General features: G+C 41.3%; 1 protein-coding gene across 7 annotated transcripts in view; it reads left to right on the top strand.

Moving 5' to 3' along the window:
- FGFR3 (fibroblast growth factor receptor 3) overlaps positions 1–13,316 on the top strand; it is a 135,630-nt gene that overhangs the window by 57,677 nt on the left and 64,637 nt on the right. For all 7 annotated transcript variants that reach the window (XM_033951068.1, XM_033951059.1, XM_033951050.1 and 4 more), the window contains one exon: positions 13,086–13,255. In XM_033951068.1, coding sequence (XP_033806959.1) covers positions 13,086–13,255 — 170 coding nt within the window. The remainder of the gene's footprint in view (positions 1–13,085; positions 13,256–13,316) is intronic.

The raw sequence follows: 13,316 nt of genomic DNA, 5'->3' as shown, positions 1-13,316 counted from the left end.
CTACAGAAGTGCTATGATTAATAGAACAATGATGGGGGGTGGGGTGAACAAGAAGAATTACCTTTTGCAGAGTGTGGGTTTGATGATCCTGTTCTAATTAATGTAGGCTGAAAGCTTAACTGCATTAAAATGCTTGCAGACAGAGGAGTTGTTTTCAGCTGACTGGCTTGTTCCCTGGAAATGACTAAAACTTTGCTGTGCAATAGCTGCCTAAATCACTTTATGCTTTTCAGGGAAAGTTAATACTGAAACGTGGAACTGCTACTGGAAAAAGTAGGGCCTTTCTTTCCGAAGGGCATAAGACATTTAAGGACATAGAAACATAGCAGAAGAGGAGATTCCTCTCGCCAGACTTTAGAGACAGAATCGCTGTGAATGACTGCTGAGTCTTGGGAAGGTTGACACAAAGCTTGAGCGTGCCTCTCTAAGATTTTGATTTAATGGTTGGACTAGTGTCTCAACTCGGTCCTGGAGTACCCACTTGCCAGTCAGGTTTTCAGGATATCCACAATGAATATACGTGAAATAAATTTGCATACAATGAGGCAGTGTATGCAAATCAAGTTTATGCATATTCATTGCGGATATCCTGAGAACCTGACTGGCAAGGGGGTACTCTAGAACTGAGTTGAGAAACACTGTCCTACACAGTTATTTCCAAGTCTTTCACAAACATTCCAGTTTTCTTTTCCTTTCTCTCAAATGTTTGCCTAGTGCCTATTTATCCCGAGTTAGGTCCCCAAATGCTGCAACCAGATCAGACTTTCAGGATATCCCTAAAGAATATGCATTTGAGAGTTGCATTCAATGAATATAATGGGCAGGCAATTTTTTTTTTTTTTTCTCATGCATAGTACAGCCCTTGAGGACTGAACGTGGACAAGACTAGTCTAGTGCCAAATGTTTGTCTTGGTTTAAATATTTTTTTAAAATGCTGCTTAGGGTTGGATTTATCTAAGCATGCTGCATTAGGGCACATTAGTGCTGTTGACACATAATTGGAACATTCAGTAATGCTGTTGCAGAGGTTTTCAATCCAGTGCTTGGAGCGCACTCAGTCAGTCTGTTTTCAGGAGATCCCCCTTGAATTGAATGGTGATATCCTGAAAACCCGACTGGCTGCGTATGCCCTTTGGACTGAGTTGAAAACCCCTGCTTCTAGCCCTCAAATATGTAGTGACAGAAGACAATTTAATTTTTGCAGTGGTCCTAAACATGGCACAGCTGTGAAACGTAACTCCTTACACGTATAAAGTTGTGGGGGGGGGGGGGGGTGCTGAGAGGATGGCTTTTTGTTTTTACCTTGCTGTGAGCACCCGAAAACCCCAGGGATAAACTAGGGTGCACAGATGAACAAGTGCATGTATTTCAATGTGAGAAGACCTCATTCTTTGGCAGAAGCGGGGTTAAGATGGACTCCAGCTCATTCCTTCTTCACATGATATAAGCTATGGAGCTGAAGAAGATGGGTTTTTAAAATTTGTGTTGAACAGGAATTTGCTTTCCCTCTCATGAAACTGATCCTGTTCTAATTAATGTAGTCTCTCTCTCTCTCTGTTCTAACTTGATATCTTTCTCTGGGCCAAGAGAGTGCCGTATGTGTCAGCTTGCCAAGCTTCTCATAGAACCCAGCTTTTGAGTGCTTGAAAGTGTGACCTGATTCTTTTGTTTTGAGGGATTATATTTTGGTGTGTTGGAGGATCTCAAAAGATTTAATTAATTTCATTTTTTAGCTAATTTTAGAGACCGTGTCTGTTATCAGCCACTTTTTCTGGTTTATCTTTTTTAAAATTTAATCCCGGTATAAATTGAACTCTTTAGAATGTGTGAATTTTAATGCGGTCTGACAATTGATAAAGTGCTTGGCTTCAAATAAGAGAACATTGCCAGCACTGTCTTTTTTATTTTATTTATTTATTTATTTATTTATTTTTGCAATGGGGCAGTATAGTCTCTTTTTCAGATTTTTGGTTCTTAGGCTTTCTCTTTCTTTTTTTTTTTTTTTAAAAAAACTTCTTGTTAAATAACATTTAATGTTAGTTCAAAAAAGCAAAACTGGCAGGATAACTTCATAAAATGTTAACCAGAGAAAACAGATTTCCAGTGGATCAGCTCTTCAGAGGGATTTGGAACAGTTGATTATTAAGAGGACTTGGCATCTTTTGGCACACTATAAGACGGATGATGTATTTCCTAACAGACTGCCAGTGCCGGCCCCGAAATGGAGTAGTTCTGGTAGGATAATGTTACCTGGCGAAGTCCTAACAGTGTGGTATTTACTCGGTTACTGGATAGAACATGATACGGCCCATTAGATAGACTGTAGCAGTGATTAATTGTTTGGCTTTTTCAGGTAATTATACGTAGGGAGTTGCTGATTCTGTAAAACCAAAGCAACATTTCTCTGTAAAATGGACAATATACCATCTGGGTAGGGTGCCATATATGAGCAGTAAATAAATTAAAATGAACAGAGGTCGCAAAGTCACAGATGGGGAAGCAGATCCAACAGGCATATTCCATGTGCTGGAAGGTATAAAAGGCAGATCCTTATTAATGCCAATTTAAAAAAATTGGCTTAGTTATAAAGATGGTGTCAAATTCTTCACCAGGATCTTCATTTGAAGTACCTTGAAGACATAAGCATTGGAACAGGGGAGGGGGGCACAGGTGCAACGACACCCACAAAAATTGGCAGTAGGAAGTTATATGAAGTTTAACGTCTTTATCACCTTCTATGTAGTGTTGGCGCTTACCTCCTACACAGGATTGCTGCTGCCACCGACAGACTGCTCCCAGGTACAAGATCATCTTCAGCAGCATTTTGCACTGCTGTGCTCGCTGCCACCAGACCGTGCCATCCCAGGGCCGTCTCTACTGTACCGCCGTTGCTACCGCTACTGTGGGACTATTATTTATCTTCAGTTCCAGTCTGATTAAAGTTAGTTAGTCTGTAGAGCAGGGGTGTCAAAAGTCCCACCTCGAGACATGTCTGATAAGAGGGATGGAAAACCTTTCATACGCTGAGAGATTGGAGAAACTGGGTCTCTTTTCCCTGGAGAAGAGGAGACTTAGAGGGGATATGATAGAGATTTACAAGATCATGAAGGGAATAGAGAGAGTAGAGAGGGACAGATTCTTCAAACTTTCAAAAAATAAAAGAGCAAGAGACATTCGGAAAAGTTGAAAGGGGACAGATTCAAAACGAATGCTAGGAAGTTCTTCTTTACCCAACGTGTGGTGGACACCTGGAATGCGCTTCAGAGGACGTAATAGGGCAGAGTACGGTACTGGGGTTTAAGAAAGGATTGGACAATTTCCTCCTGGAAAAGGGGATAGAGGGGTATAGATAAAGGATTACTGCATAGGTCCTGGACCTGTTTGGGCCGCCGCATGAGCGGACTGCTGGGCGCGATGGACCTCGGGTCTGACCCAGTGGAGGCATTGCTTATGTTCTTATGAGGGCCGCAATCCAGTCGGGTTTTCAGGATTTCCCCAATGAATATGCATGAGATCTATTTGCATGCACTGCTTTCATTGGATGCTAATAGATCTCATGCATATTCATTGGAGAAATCCTGAAAACCTGACTGGATTGTGGCCCTCGAGGAGGGACTTTGACACCCCTGCTGTAGAGGAAAGCATTGGGGAGGGGTTGTAGAGCATGAGAAAAGGGCTGTCCCAAATGTTTATAGCCCATTATCAGTAGTAAAAGAAATATATTTTAGATGCTTGACAATTTTTGTTTTCATTTTTCAGGTACCATGAGTTAAGAGATGGAATGGTACAGCTGAATTAAATATTGTTAAACTACTAGATGGAATTTCTTTTAAAGCAGCAGTCATTAAGGGATGAGTACGGAGAGGCTTTTTTATGTGACAATCTAAAATAGAGGTAGAATGGGGTTAAGTAGCTTTGATGTATTAGCTGCATAGAGAGAGAGAGATAAAACTCCTTTCAAAACATGGCATTAAGGAATGCAGATGTTTGTATGCTTTGTGTAGTTTCATTTTATGGTTACCATTATATATTGTTAAGATTATATTATGTGTATATGAAGAATGAATGGAAGAAATGGCATTGCAATTAGTACTGTTATTATGGGAGTGGGATATGGGGCTGGGGTGAAACTTGGGCATCCTCAAACAAAAAGGCATGTGTTACCCCTTCTTCAACACATGTTAGATGAATGATTTGCATCAGTCTTGTGTCTGGTACATTTCGATAGCCTGTTAGATTCTGGTTCGGCCTTGTCAGATAGTGGTTTCCTGACTAGAAAAGAGAAGCAGGGTTGTTTCCACGGAGCCCGGGCTTAATTTGGTATTGTTGGGAGTTTTAAAATGTAGAGCGGGACTATCAAGTGACTATGTTTTCAGGTCAGACAGCTCCAGTCTTGAATTTATTCAAGTTGCACACATGGATGTACTTGTAGTTTGATCCACCTGAAGAGGAACAAGATTACAGGCTTGTAGATACACAGTATATTCAGGACTGGATCAGCCCAGTCTGGAACAGTAGAGCTCATTGGTAAACCTGTGTTTAGATACCAGCTTATCCCTGTGAGGTAGGGCAGATTGGTTGTTATGGGGTATCTTGGAAACATGTCTTTCTCTTACTACCATGAAGTACGTTACCTAGTGTCAGTGATTGTTTGTTTTTCCCAATCCCCCGATAGCATTATATGTATGGGGCATGGTTTGAGTATTGGCCTTTGAAGTCTGTCGGATCCGTGGGTTGATGTAACTCTTCCAGTTCTGTGATTGTAGAACAGTGTTTGTTCTGCCACAATGCATTTATGTAGGAAATAATGACTGTCCTTGTATAAAGATTTACAGGAACGTCTGCTAAATCCCAGATAGGTTTACTGTAGGATCCTAAGTTGTTTAATACTGCTTTGCTGAAAGATGCTAAAAATTAGTTTAGTTTGGAGGACTGACCATTGATTGACCTTTCAGATTCTGTACTACTAGAGAGAACCTATTCAGGAACTTGACTTACCTCAGACTCTCGACTCCTCCTTTCCTGTCAGCCACCAAATGGCTTAACAAAATGGATCACCCTATCCAACTTCTCACCCCTTCTTCGTTACCTCCCTTACTAAATGCCTCTGCTCTGCTTTATTGAACTCCGCAGTATATAGCACCGCCGTATGTAACACTACTGTATGAACTCCGCTATATATATGCAACTTACAACAAATGTAACTTCTCTGCAATAGTAACCGACCTGAAAATAACTTCACTGTAAATGTAGCTATGCCAAAAAAAAAAAAATATGTAACTTCGCTGTAATGTACAGTCTCTTCATCTGTTAACCGCATAGAACTTCCATGGTAATGCGGTATACAAAAATAAAGTTATTATTATTATTATTACCTTTTCAGAATTCAATGTGATTATATTTTCTTGCCATTTGAGTAGACTAAGAAGTGTGACTCGTGGAATTTCTTCAACGCCTGTGTGGGTGCAAGTTCATTTGCCCTTAGAAGACACATTCTTGACCCCTTTTGTATAATTCTTTCTAACTTCCATTTGGAAGGTCCCACTTGAGGCAGAAAAAGCGCAAGACTACGTCAAAACTCCGGAGTGCCAAAGGAAGCAGAATGGAAGGTGTAGTGGCTGTTTATTGGTGCAGTGAATGATTCGATGATGTCTTGGAACTGCACATGCTCAGTACTGCTATAGAGCACACACATTTCAAACACATCATTGAAGCACAGCCGAGAAGGACGCGCTTGGTGTGCATTGCAGCAATAAACTAAAAGTCTTATTTAGGCTACACCCCAAGGTCAGGCAGACCACATTTTGCCTATAGGCCATGTATTGGACAGCTACACTTTAGATAAATAACAGCTTGAATAAGGGAGTCTTGTGAGGTCACGTTGGCTGTAGCCACTTTGGCTTCACAACTGAACAGTGATGATTTCTTCTAATGTGAATGTAAGCAAAACCAGAGCGGTCAGCAAATTGGCAAAATTGGTAGTTTGAATTCTAATCTGAAGAGCAAAGTTAGTTAGAGCACTGGGCACCTACCAGTCAGGGGACAGACATGTTTTCTTTAACCCATTGAGGAGGGATAAGGGTGGTGAAGAAATACCAGTTAGCTTAGCAGGGTTTAAAAAAGGCTTGGGTCATTTCCTAAGAGAGAATTCCATAGGCCATTATTGAGATGGCTTGGGGAAATCCACTGCTGTTTCCTAGGATAAGCAGCATAAAATCTGTTTTACTACTTGGGATTTAGCTAGGTACTTGAGACCTGGGTTGGCCTCTGTTGGAAACAGGATACTGAGCTTGATGGACCTTTTGGTCTGTCCCAGTATGGCGATTCTTATGTTTTTATGGTGTGTGTTATTGTAGTGGAAGGTATTTTTTTTTTTTTTCCTTCCTAACCTTTTGCCTTTTTTTTCTACTCTCCCTCAAGAAGTGTGAAAAATCAGTCCCGTGCTGTTTTTTGAACTAGGGCATTTGGGGGCTGATGCAAAAAGGCTCAAAATAGAGCCACCCATGGCTTTTACCTTGAGCATAATACCATGACTTGCAATCAACTAATTGTATATAGATTTTATGAGCGGCCAACCTGCTGCAACTGGGTGGGAGGGGGATATGCTGGACACAAGTGCAGAGGCCAGTTTCATGATAAGTGTGGCTGCTTATACATGTTTCCAAACTAAAAATGAAAGTGTCGGCATGCGTTGGTTCTGGTTTTTCAGAGCCTAAGTGAGCTGTTCAAAAATTGCTTGCACTTGAAATGAGTCTCATATTTAAGCTCTGAAAAACAGAACAGGTGCTGTGTGCTTTCAGTTTTGTTTGGATACATGCACCTGCTTGTTACTTACCATCTGCCTTTAAAACTTGCACTGGCTTTCTTCAGCTTAAATAAGATAAAACCAGCACTAGAGAATGACACGGTGACAAAATTCATCCCCGTTCCCGTCCCCGCGGATAACCGCGGTAAACAATCTTCATGTCATTCTTTAAGGAGAGAGGGAAGAATCGGAGTATGAATGGCCACAACCACTGACCCTCAAGCTTTGCTTTGAAGAATGCTGGTGTAGAAGGACTGAGGCTGAAATAGACACTAAAAAATGAAACGGGATTATTTCCCGCGGTTATCCGCGGGGACGGGAACGGTGATGAATTTTGTCACCGTGTCATTCCCAGCACTTAAAAAGGAAAGATCGACAAGAAATATTCTCCTCAAAACCATCTACTCCATCCTGGACCATCACAGAAAAATTCTCGCGTTGTGCTTGTGTCAAAAAGTGGTCGCTATATTTTCTGCATTGCAAAGAATATTAATTAGGTTATTAGCATACATTTCAATACAGCCTACACTGTCTTCTCACACAACCATTTCAATACAGTCCTACACTAGTGGTCTCAAACTCGCAGCCTGCCAGGTACTATTTTGAGGCCCTCAGTGTGTTTTTCATAATCACAAAAGTAAAATAAAACAGTTTCTTGATCATATGTCTCTTTAGCTATAAATTGCAATATTATTATTAAGACGTAGCCAAAAGGAAAGATTTATAAACTATAAAGAGTTTTACCTCATGTAAAATTGTCATTTCTTTAATAAGACATTAACTATTTTTTTCTGAGGCCCTCCAAGTACCTACAAATCCAAAATGTGGCCTTGCAAAGGATTTGAGTTTGAGACTACTGTTCTACACTGTCTCCTCACACAACATAACACCCCCATACAATTCATTTGTGCCTCACTTGACGCACAAAGGAATTGTGGCTAAGCCCACAGTTGCTTTCTGCATAGGCCCCTCTTGGTCTTGGGTTTTTTTTGGGGGGGGGGGTTTTGGTTGTTTTGGTTTTGGGGTTTTTTTTTTAATTGCATCAATTTGTCTCTACCACCTCCTCCAGATCACTTTTCCAGGCATCCACCATACTTTCTGTGAGTAAATGTTTCTGATTTTGCTCCTGAGGCAAACCCCCCACCCATGACGCTCTGTTCTAGAGCTCCTTTTCTTTTTGGAAAGGTTCACTATTTCAATTCTTTTCTTGTAATTAAGCATCTGTATCGCATTTCTCCATCCCTTTTTCTCTTCTCTACTCTACTCTACATGTACATATTAGGACCTCAATGCTTTTCCTATGTCTTCTGACACAGACCCTACGCCATTTTGTTTGTTTTTCTCTAGCCTCTCTCTTTCCTGAGATACTCCTCTAAAACTGAATGTAGCAGTCCAAAGGAGACTTTATAAGAGAAGACAGGCGTTTCATATCAGCCACTTAGATTGTTCAGTTAGTTAAATACTTGTTCCTTCCTGATCCACAGCATTCTGTTGTATCATCTCAACCCTCTGGAATCTGCTTCCATTGGATCTGAGTCATGTCTGAAAAAGTTTAAGATGGCACTGACAGTATGGCTTTTTTTGGTGTGCCTATCACTTTCTTGTTCAGTTTCTACTTGCTGAATGTTTTTTCTATTGGCAGTTACTTGTTTGTGCATCTTCTTCCTCTTGTATTAGGATATTATGGGGCGCGTAATCAAAACAGAAATACGTCTTAAAACCCGCCCAAATCAGCACTTGGACAATCAAAAAGACAGGTCATCCAAGTGCCGATAATTGAAACGGGTTTTTTAGATGTATCCAGAGACTTTTTAGGCCTCTGACTCCTACTGTGCGCCGTGAGCAGAAAGGGTGTTTTTGGAGGAGTGGTTAGGGCGGGATGTGGGCTGACCTAGACTTAGTCGTACTGCAGGGATAATCGAAAGTTTTACAAGGCTGCATGGATGGAACTTGTACGTTGTGACTTAGACGATCTTAAAACGGTTCTAAGTGCCCAGAAGGTACCAAAGTAATTAATACAGAATCAAAATCAAATAAACCAATTAAGATGAATATCCATCTAGCCCACAACATTGGAAGAAGACAACTCTATAGTTCAGACAACAAACAGGAAATCAAAAAAATAGGAGTGGAAGAGGGAAAACCTTTCCCCCTTTCACAACCTATTTACATACATATGGCGCTACTCATATATAAATCCCCCTTGAGAATAGCAAATAAACAGGTCAGGTTTTTTTCCCTTTAAGAAATAATTCTAATTGAAGTGGATCCCAAGCTTTCTGGTTTATGTATGGTTGAATAGACACACTGATCAGTGCTATACCACTGGTTAAAGTTCTGGAAATTAGCGTGGTACATACACACACGTTCTCCTGGGAAGGTTCCGAAATGCATCTTCGCACATGAAATCATTACCTTTTCACTCTTACGGCCTTGCCCATTTCACATAAGAGACTTGGCAGCCTTTCCGGTGTTGAAAGAGCATTCCTTTCAAAAGGCACTGTAGCTTTTTGCAGTGCTTTTTCCACAGTGACTTGTTGCTGGCCTGTCACAGCGTGTCTTGCTTGCACATCTCAGCTGAGAGAAATACATTTTACATTTTGATGCCCTCACATGGGGTAAGAAATGAGAACATGCTAGTCTGTGACACAGCAGGAGCAAAAGAGACTGTTGTATAGGCAGCAGCTACTAGGAGTGTATTCACTTCCCTGGAAAGACCCAGAGACGTTACAGAAAGAAGAGACTATCCGAATCGTTTACAAATAAGTAGAGAATGAAGTGTTCCTTCTAGATCTGAAGCAGTGGCACTGCACCTTCCTCCTTCCTCACATACATGGTTCCGAAGGCTCTGCTGCCTCTGTAATGGTAAGAAGGTATGGGGAGAATGTGTTGGGAGTTGATTTGCATTTGTAAAGCCTGAGTCTTTGTTGGTTTTTGTCATTTTTGTTCTTATTTTCTTCCCTTGTTCTCAGAGGCAGGGCAGCCTGGAGGTTTTCTTTGATCCCTTTTATTTTGGTGGAGGGGGGGGGGAAGGCTTAGACATTGTGATCACTTGGATGGAGATTTGACTCACCTTCATATTGTGTGTGTGCTAGTAGAGGTTCTGTGCACAATATTTTTTATTTTTATTTTTTTAAATTATTTGTTCTGGCTCCTCTATTCCCCTGGACTGACACTTCATCCACCAACTTTTCTCCTGCTCAGGGCGCAACCCTCATTAGCATATCACTCCCTCCAGCTGCCACCCTTCTTATCTTTCTCTCTCCAGCTTAGCTTGAACCCTCTTCCTATAGTTGATTTACCCCCCCCCCCAAACAGGTTCAAGCCCGCAGCTTTCTGTTCTCCTTCTGCAAGGTTGACACCTCAAAGCTTTCTCTTTGCCCCTTAGTTTTGTCTCCTTCATTTGCTATCCCTCCTCCAGTTCTTTCTCCTTAACTCTGAGCAAGACTTTGCTCTGCCCCCCAATCCTGTTTCTGTGCCCCCCTCTTTCTCACCAGCGCTCTCCTGTACGTATTTGGTAGTATTCTAAACATTTACATATGTAATTGGTGCATAAATGTGAGCACCTACTTTTTGAATTATCCTTTTAACCCTTTAGCCCCAGATTTGCACCTAAGGCACTAGATTTACTAATGTGATTTATCATACATTCTTATCAAGCTGTAGTTATGTACATTTAAATGAACAATGCATAGTTTATGCCAAATGTGTGGTGGTGTGATTTAAAGCATAGGTTGGTTTGTTTGGCACAGTGCATGCAGGTTAAGTAATAATGAGATGGCAAGCATGCAGATGATTGCAAAGCATCTTATTAGTATGTAAAACATAACTTACATGAAATCTTGCAAACTGTGTTTATTCACAAAAACATTGTCAGATTTGAGCTGGCATTCTTTTCTCCTCAGGAGCACTGGGCCATATGTATCGCTAGTTGATACTGAGGTATCTATTAAAGATGTTGATGCTGGGAGTCTTAATACCCCACCAACCCTCCAATCCACTTCACAGCCCAGTCCCCTCCCCAGGCACCTACCAGAGATGTAGTGGAGAGAGGGAGAGAGCATGAGCAAGTGTAGATTACTCCTGCCTTCATTGGCACCTTTGTTCAAAGCGGTGCCAAAATCCCCTAGTGGTAGTATTGTGGTACTACCACTAGTGATTGAACTGTCAAATAAAGAGAACTTAAATTGGATAAATGGGTAGATAGGGCTACAATTAAACTGTCAATTTCACTGCACTTTAACTGCCCCTATAAGCACATAACTCGCATTTATACACATTAGTAAATCTAGTCCTTAGATCAGGATTACTCATTTCCAGTATTCGAGGTCCACAAGCAGGCCAGGTTTTCAGGATATTCATAATGAATATGCATGAGAGAAATTTGCATACCAAGGAGGCAGTGCATGTAAATATCTGTCATGTATAGTCATTGTGGCTATCCTGAAAACATGGTCTGCCTGTGGACCTTGAGGATCAGAATTGAATAGCCCTGCTTTAGATTGTAATCCCTCTGAATACAGGAAAATACCTACTGTACCCGATCTGCCAATGTAAAGGTGTAATTTAAATCCTGCGGTATCCGGTTTTGAATGGGGAGGATGCTGAAAACTCCATTATTTGCCAATGCCTTCTTATGATAAGGTATATTTCAGTTGTTAATCGCCTTTTTAGAATTTTTTTGACAGCAATGTATGATTTAAAGTTTGTTTGTATTTCTGAATTGATTGAATTTGTGCTCTATCCCTGTTTATAACAGGGACAATTAATGATGTTGTTTAGACATGACTATGTTATATGTGATAATCGTAGGGAAACAAGATTTTATGTATGTGATATGGAAACTGCATAGTTTTATGCAGTATATAAATTTTTAAATAAATAAATTTACCCTTAGATCAGTGGGTCAGCTCAGAATTTACTTTTGACTTCCAGCCTCAATAACCTCCATTCCTGATTCCTTCTTTTTCCCACATGCTGCCTTTAACCACTTGTTTCCAATCTTACCTGAAAACAAGGTTGTGATTCTCATGAAATAATTTAAAACGTCTAGAATAGTGTTTTTCAACCTTTTTACACCCGTGGACCGGCAGAAATAAAAGAATTATTTTGTGGACCGGCACACTACTAGGACTAAAATTTAAAAACCCCGTTTCCGCCCCATCTCTGCGAGCTCGGTCACCTCAGTAACTATAGAAAAATAGACAAATATAGTGCAAAATATAGATAGCAGATATAAATTCTCAAAACTGACACTTTTTGATCACTAAATTGAAAATAAAATCATTTTTCCTACCTTTGCTGTCTGGTGATTTCATGAGTCTCTGATTGCATTTCCTTCTGTCTGTGTATCCTTTCATTTCTTTCTTTCTGCACTCAGGCCCAAGAATTGTCCCTTTTTATTCCCTCCCTCTTTCCTTCCCATGTCTTTAGTGCCCCCAGTGCCTCCTTCTCAAGTCCTTAGTGCCCCTTCCTATGTCCTTAGTGCCCCCAGTGCCTCATTCCCATGTCCTTGGTGCCCCTTCATATGTCTTTAGTGCCCCCAATGCCTCTTTCCCATGTTCTTAGTGCCCCTTCCTGTCTTTAGTGCCCCCAGTGCCTCCTTCCTATGTCCCTCTCACTGCCTTCTACACTTTGTCCACCCCCACCCCAGAAGCTAGCCTGTCTACCTCTCTCCCTCCCTCCCTCCCTGGCCAAAGCCAGCCTGCTTGCCTGACTACCTCCTTCCCTCCTGCCGACAAAAAAAAAAAAAAAAGCCTCCCTCCTTCCTTTCCCCTGCTCTTACCTCCCTGCTGCTGCTGCTAAACCCGACAGGAAATCTTCTTTCCGACATCGGAGATGACATTCTGGACCAGCCAGGCAGCGATTGGCTGGCTCAGAATTGACGTTGGAAAGAAGATTTCCTGTCGGGTTTAGCAGCAGCAATCTTGCCGGCCCTCCGCGGACCGGCAGAAATTTCCTGCGGACCGGCGGTTGAAGAACAGTGGTCCAGAAAGCTTATGCTTGCATGAATAAAATTATTTTCTTGGGGCAGATGTCCAGGGTTATGCAGGTAAGTCAGTGATTTACCATTTTGAGGGAATCAGAGACAGCGTAACCCTGCACTAGTCTTTGTTGCTTCAGGGTGGTGGCCACAGCAAACACAGTACATCGATTGAGAGAGAAGTTATATCAGCAGAAGAGAATTTCTATAGTACAGCAGTAGCTATGAAACCTGAATTACAAATAAACATATCGTAAAACAAATGTTCTTTGTTTTCTTTTCCTCTCTCTTAATCAGGAGCACCTTACTGGACACGCCCAGATAAGATGGATAGAAAACTTCTAGCAGTGCCAGCAGCAAACACTGTCCGTTTCAAATGCCCTGCAGCAGGAAATCCCACGCCCTCTATCTACTGGCTTAAAAACGGCAAGGAATTCAAGGGCGAGCATCGAATTGGAGGCATCAAAGTAAGGCACTTAGTGAGATCCTCAATTTCTAAGAAAAAGAAATGAGTAGTGATGTTAGACT

The sequence above is a fragment of the Geotrypetes seraphini genome, chromosome 1 (assembly GCF_902459505.1).
Source record: "Geotrypetes seraphini chromosome 1, aGeoSer1.1, whole genome shotgun sequence".
NCBI classification, from domain to species: Eukaryota; Metazoa; Chordata; class Amphibia; order Gymnophiona; family Dermophiidae; genus Geotrypetes; species Geotrypetes seraphini.
Note: the sequence above shows the minus strand (reverse complement) of the source record. Positions and strands in the feature narration are given on the sequence as shown.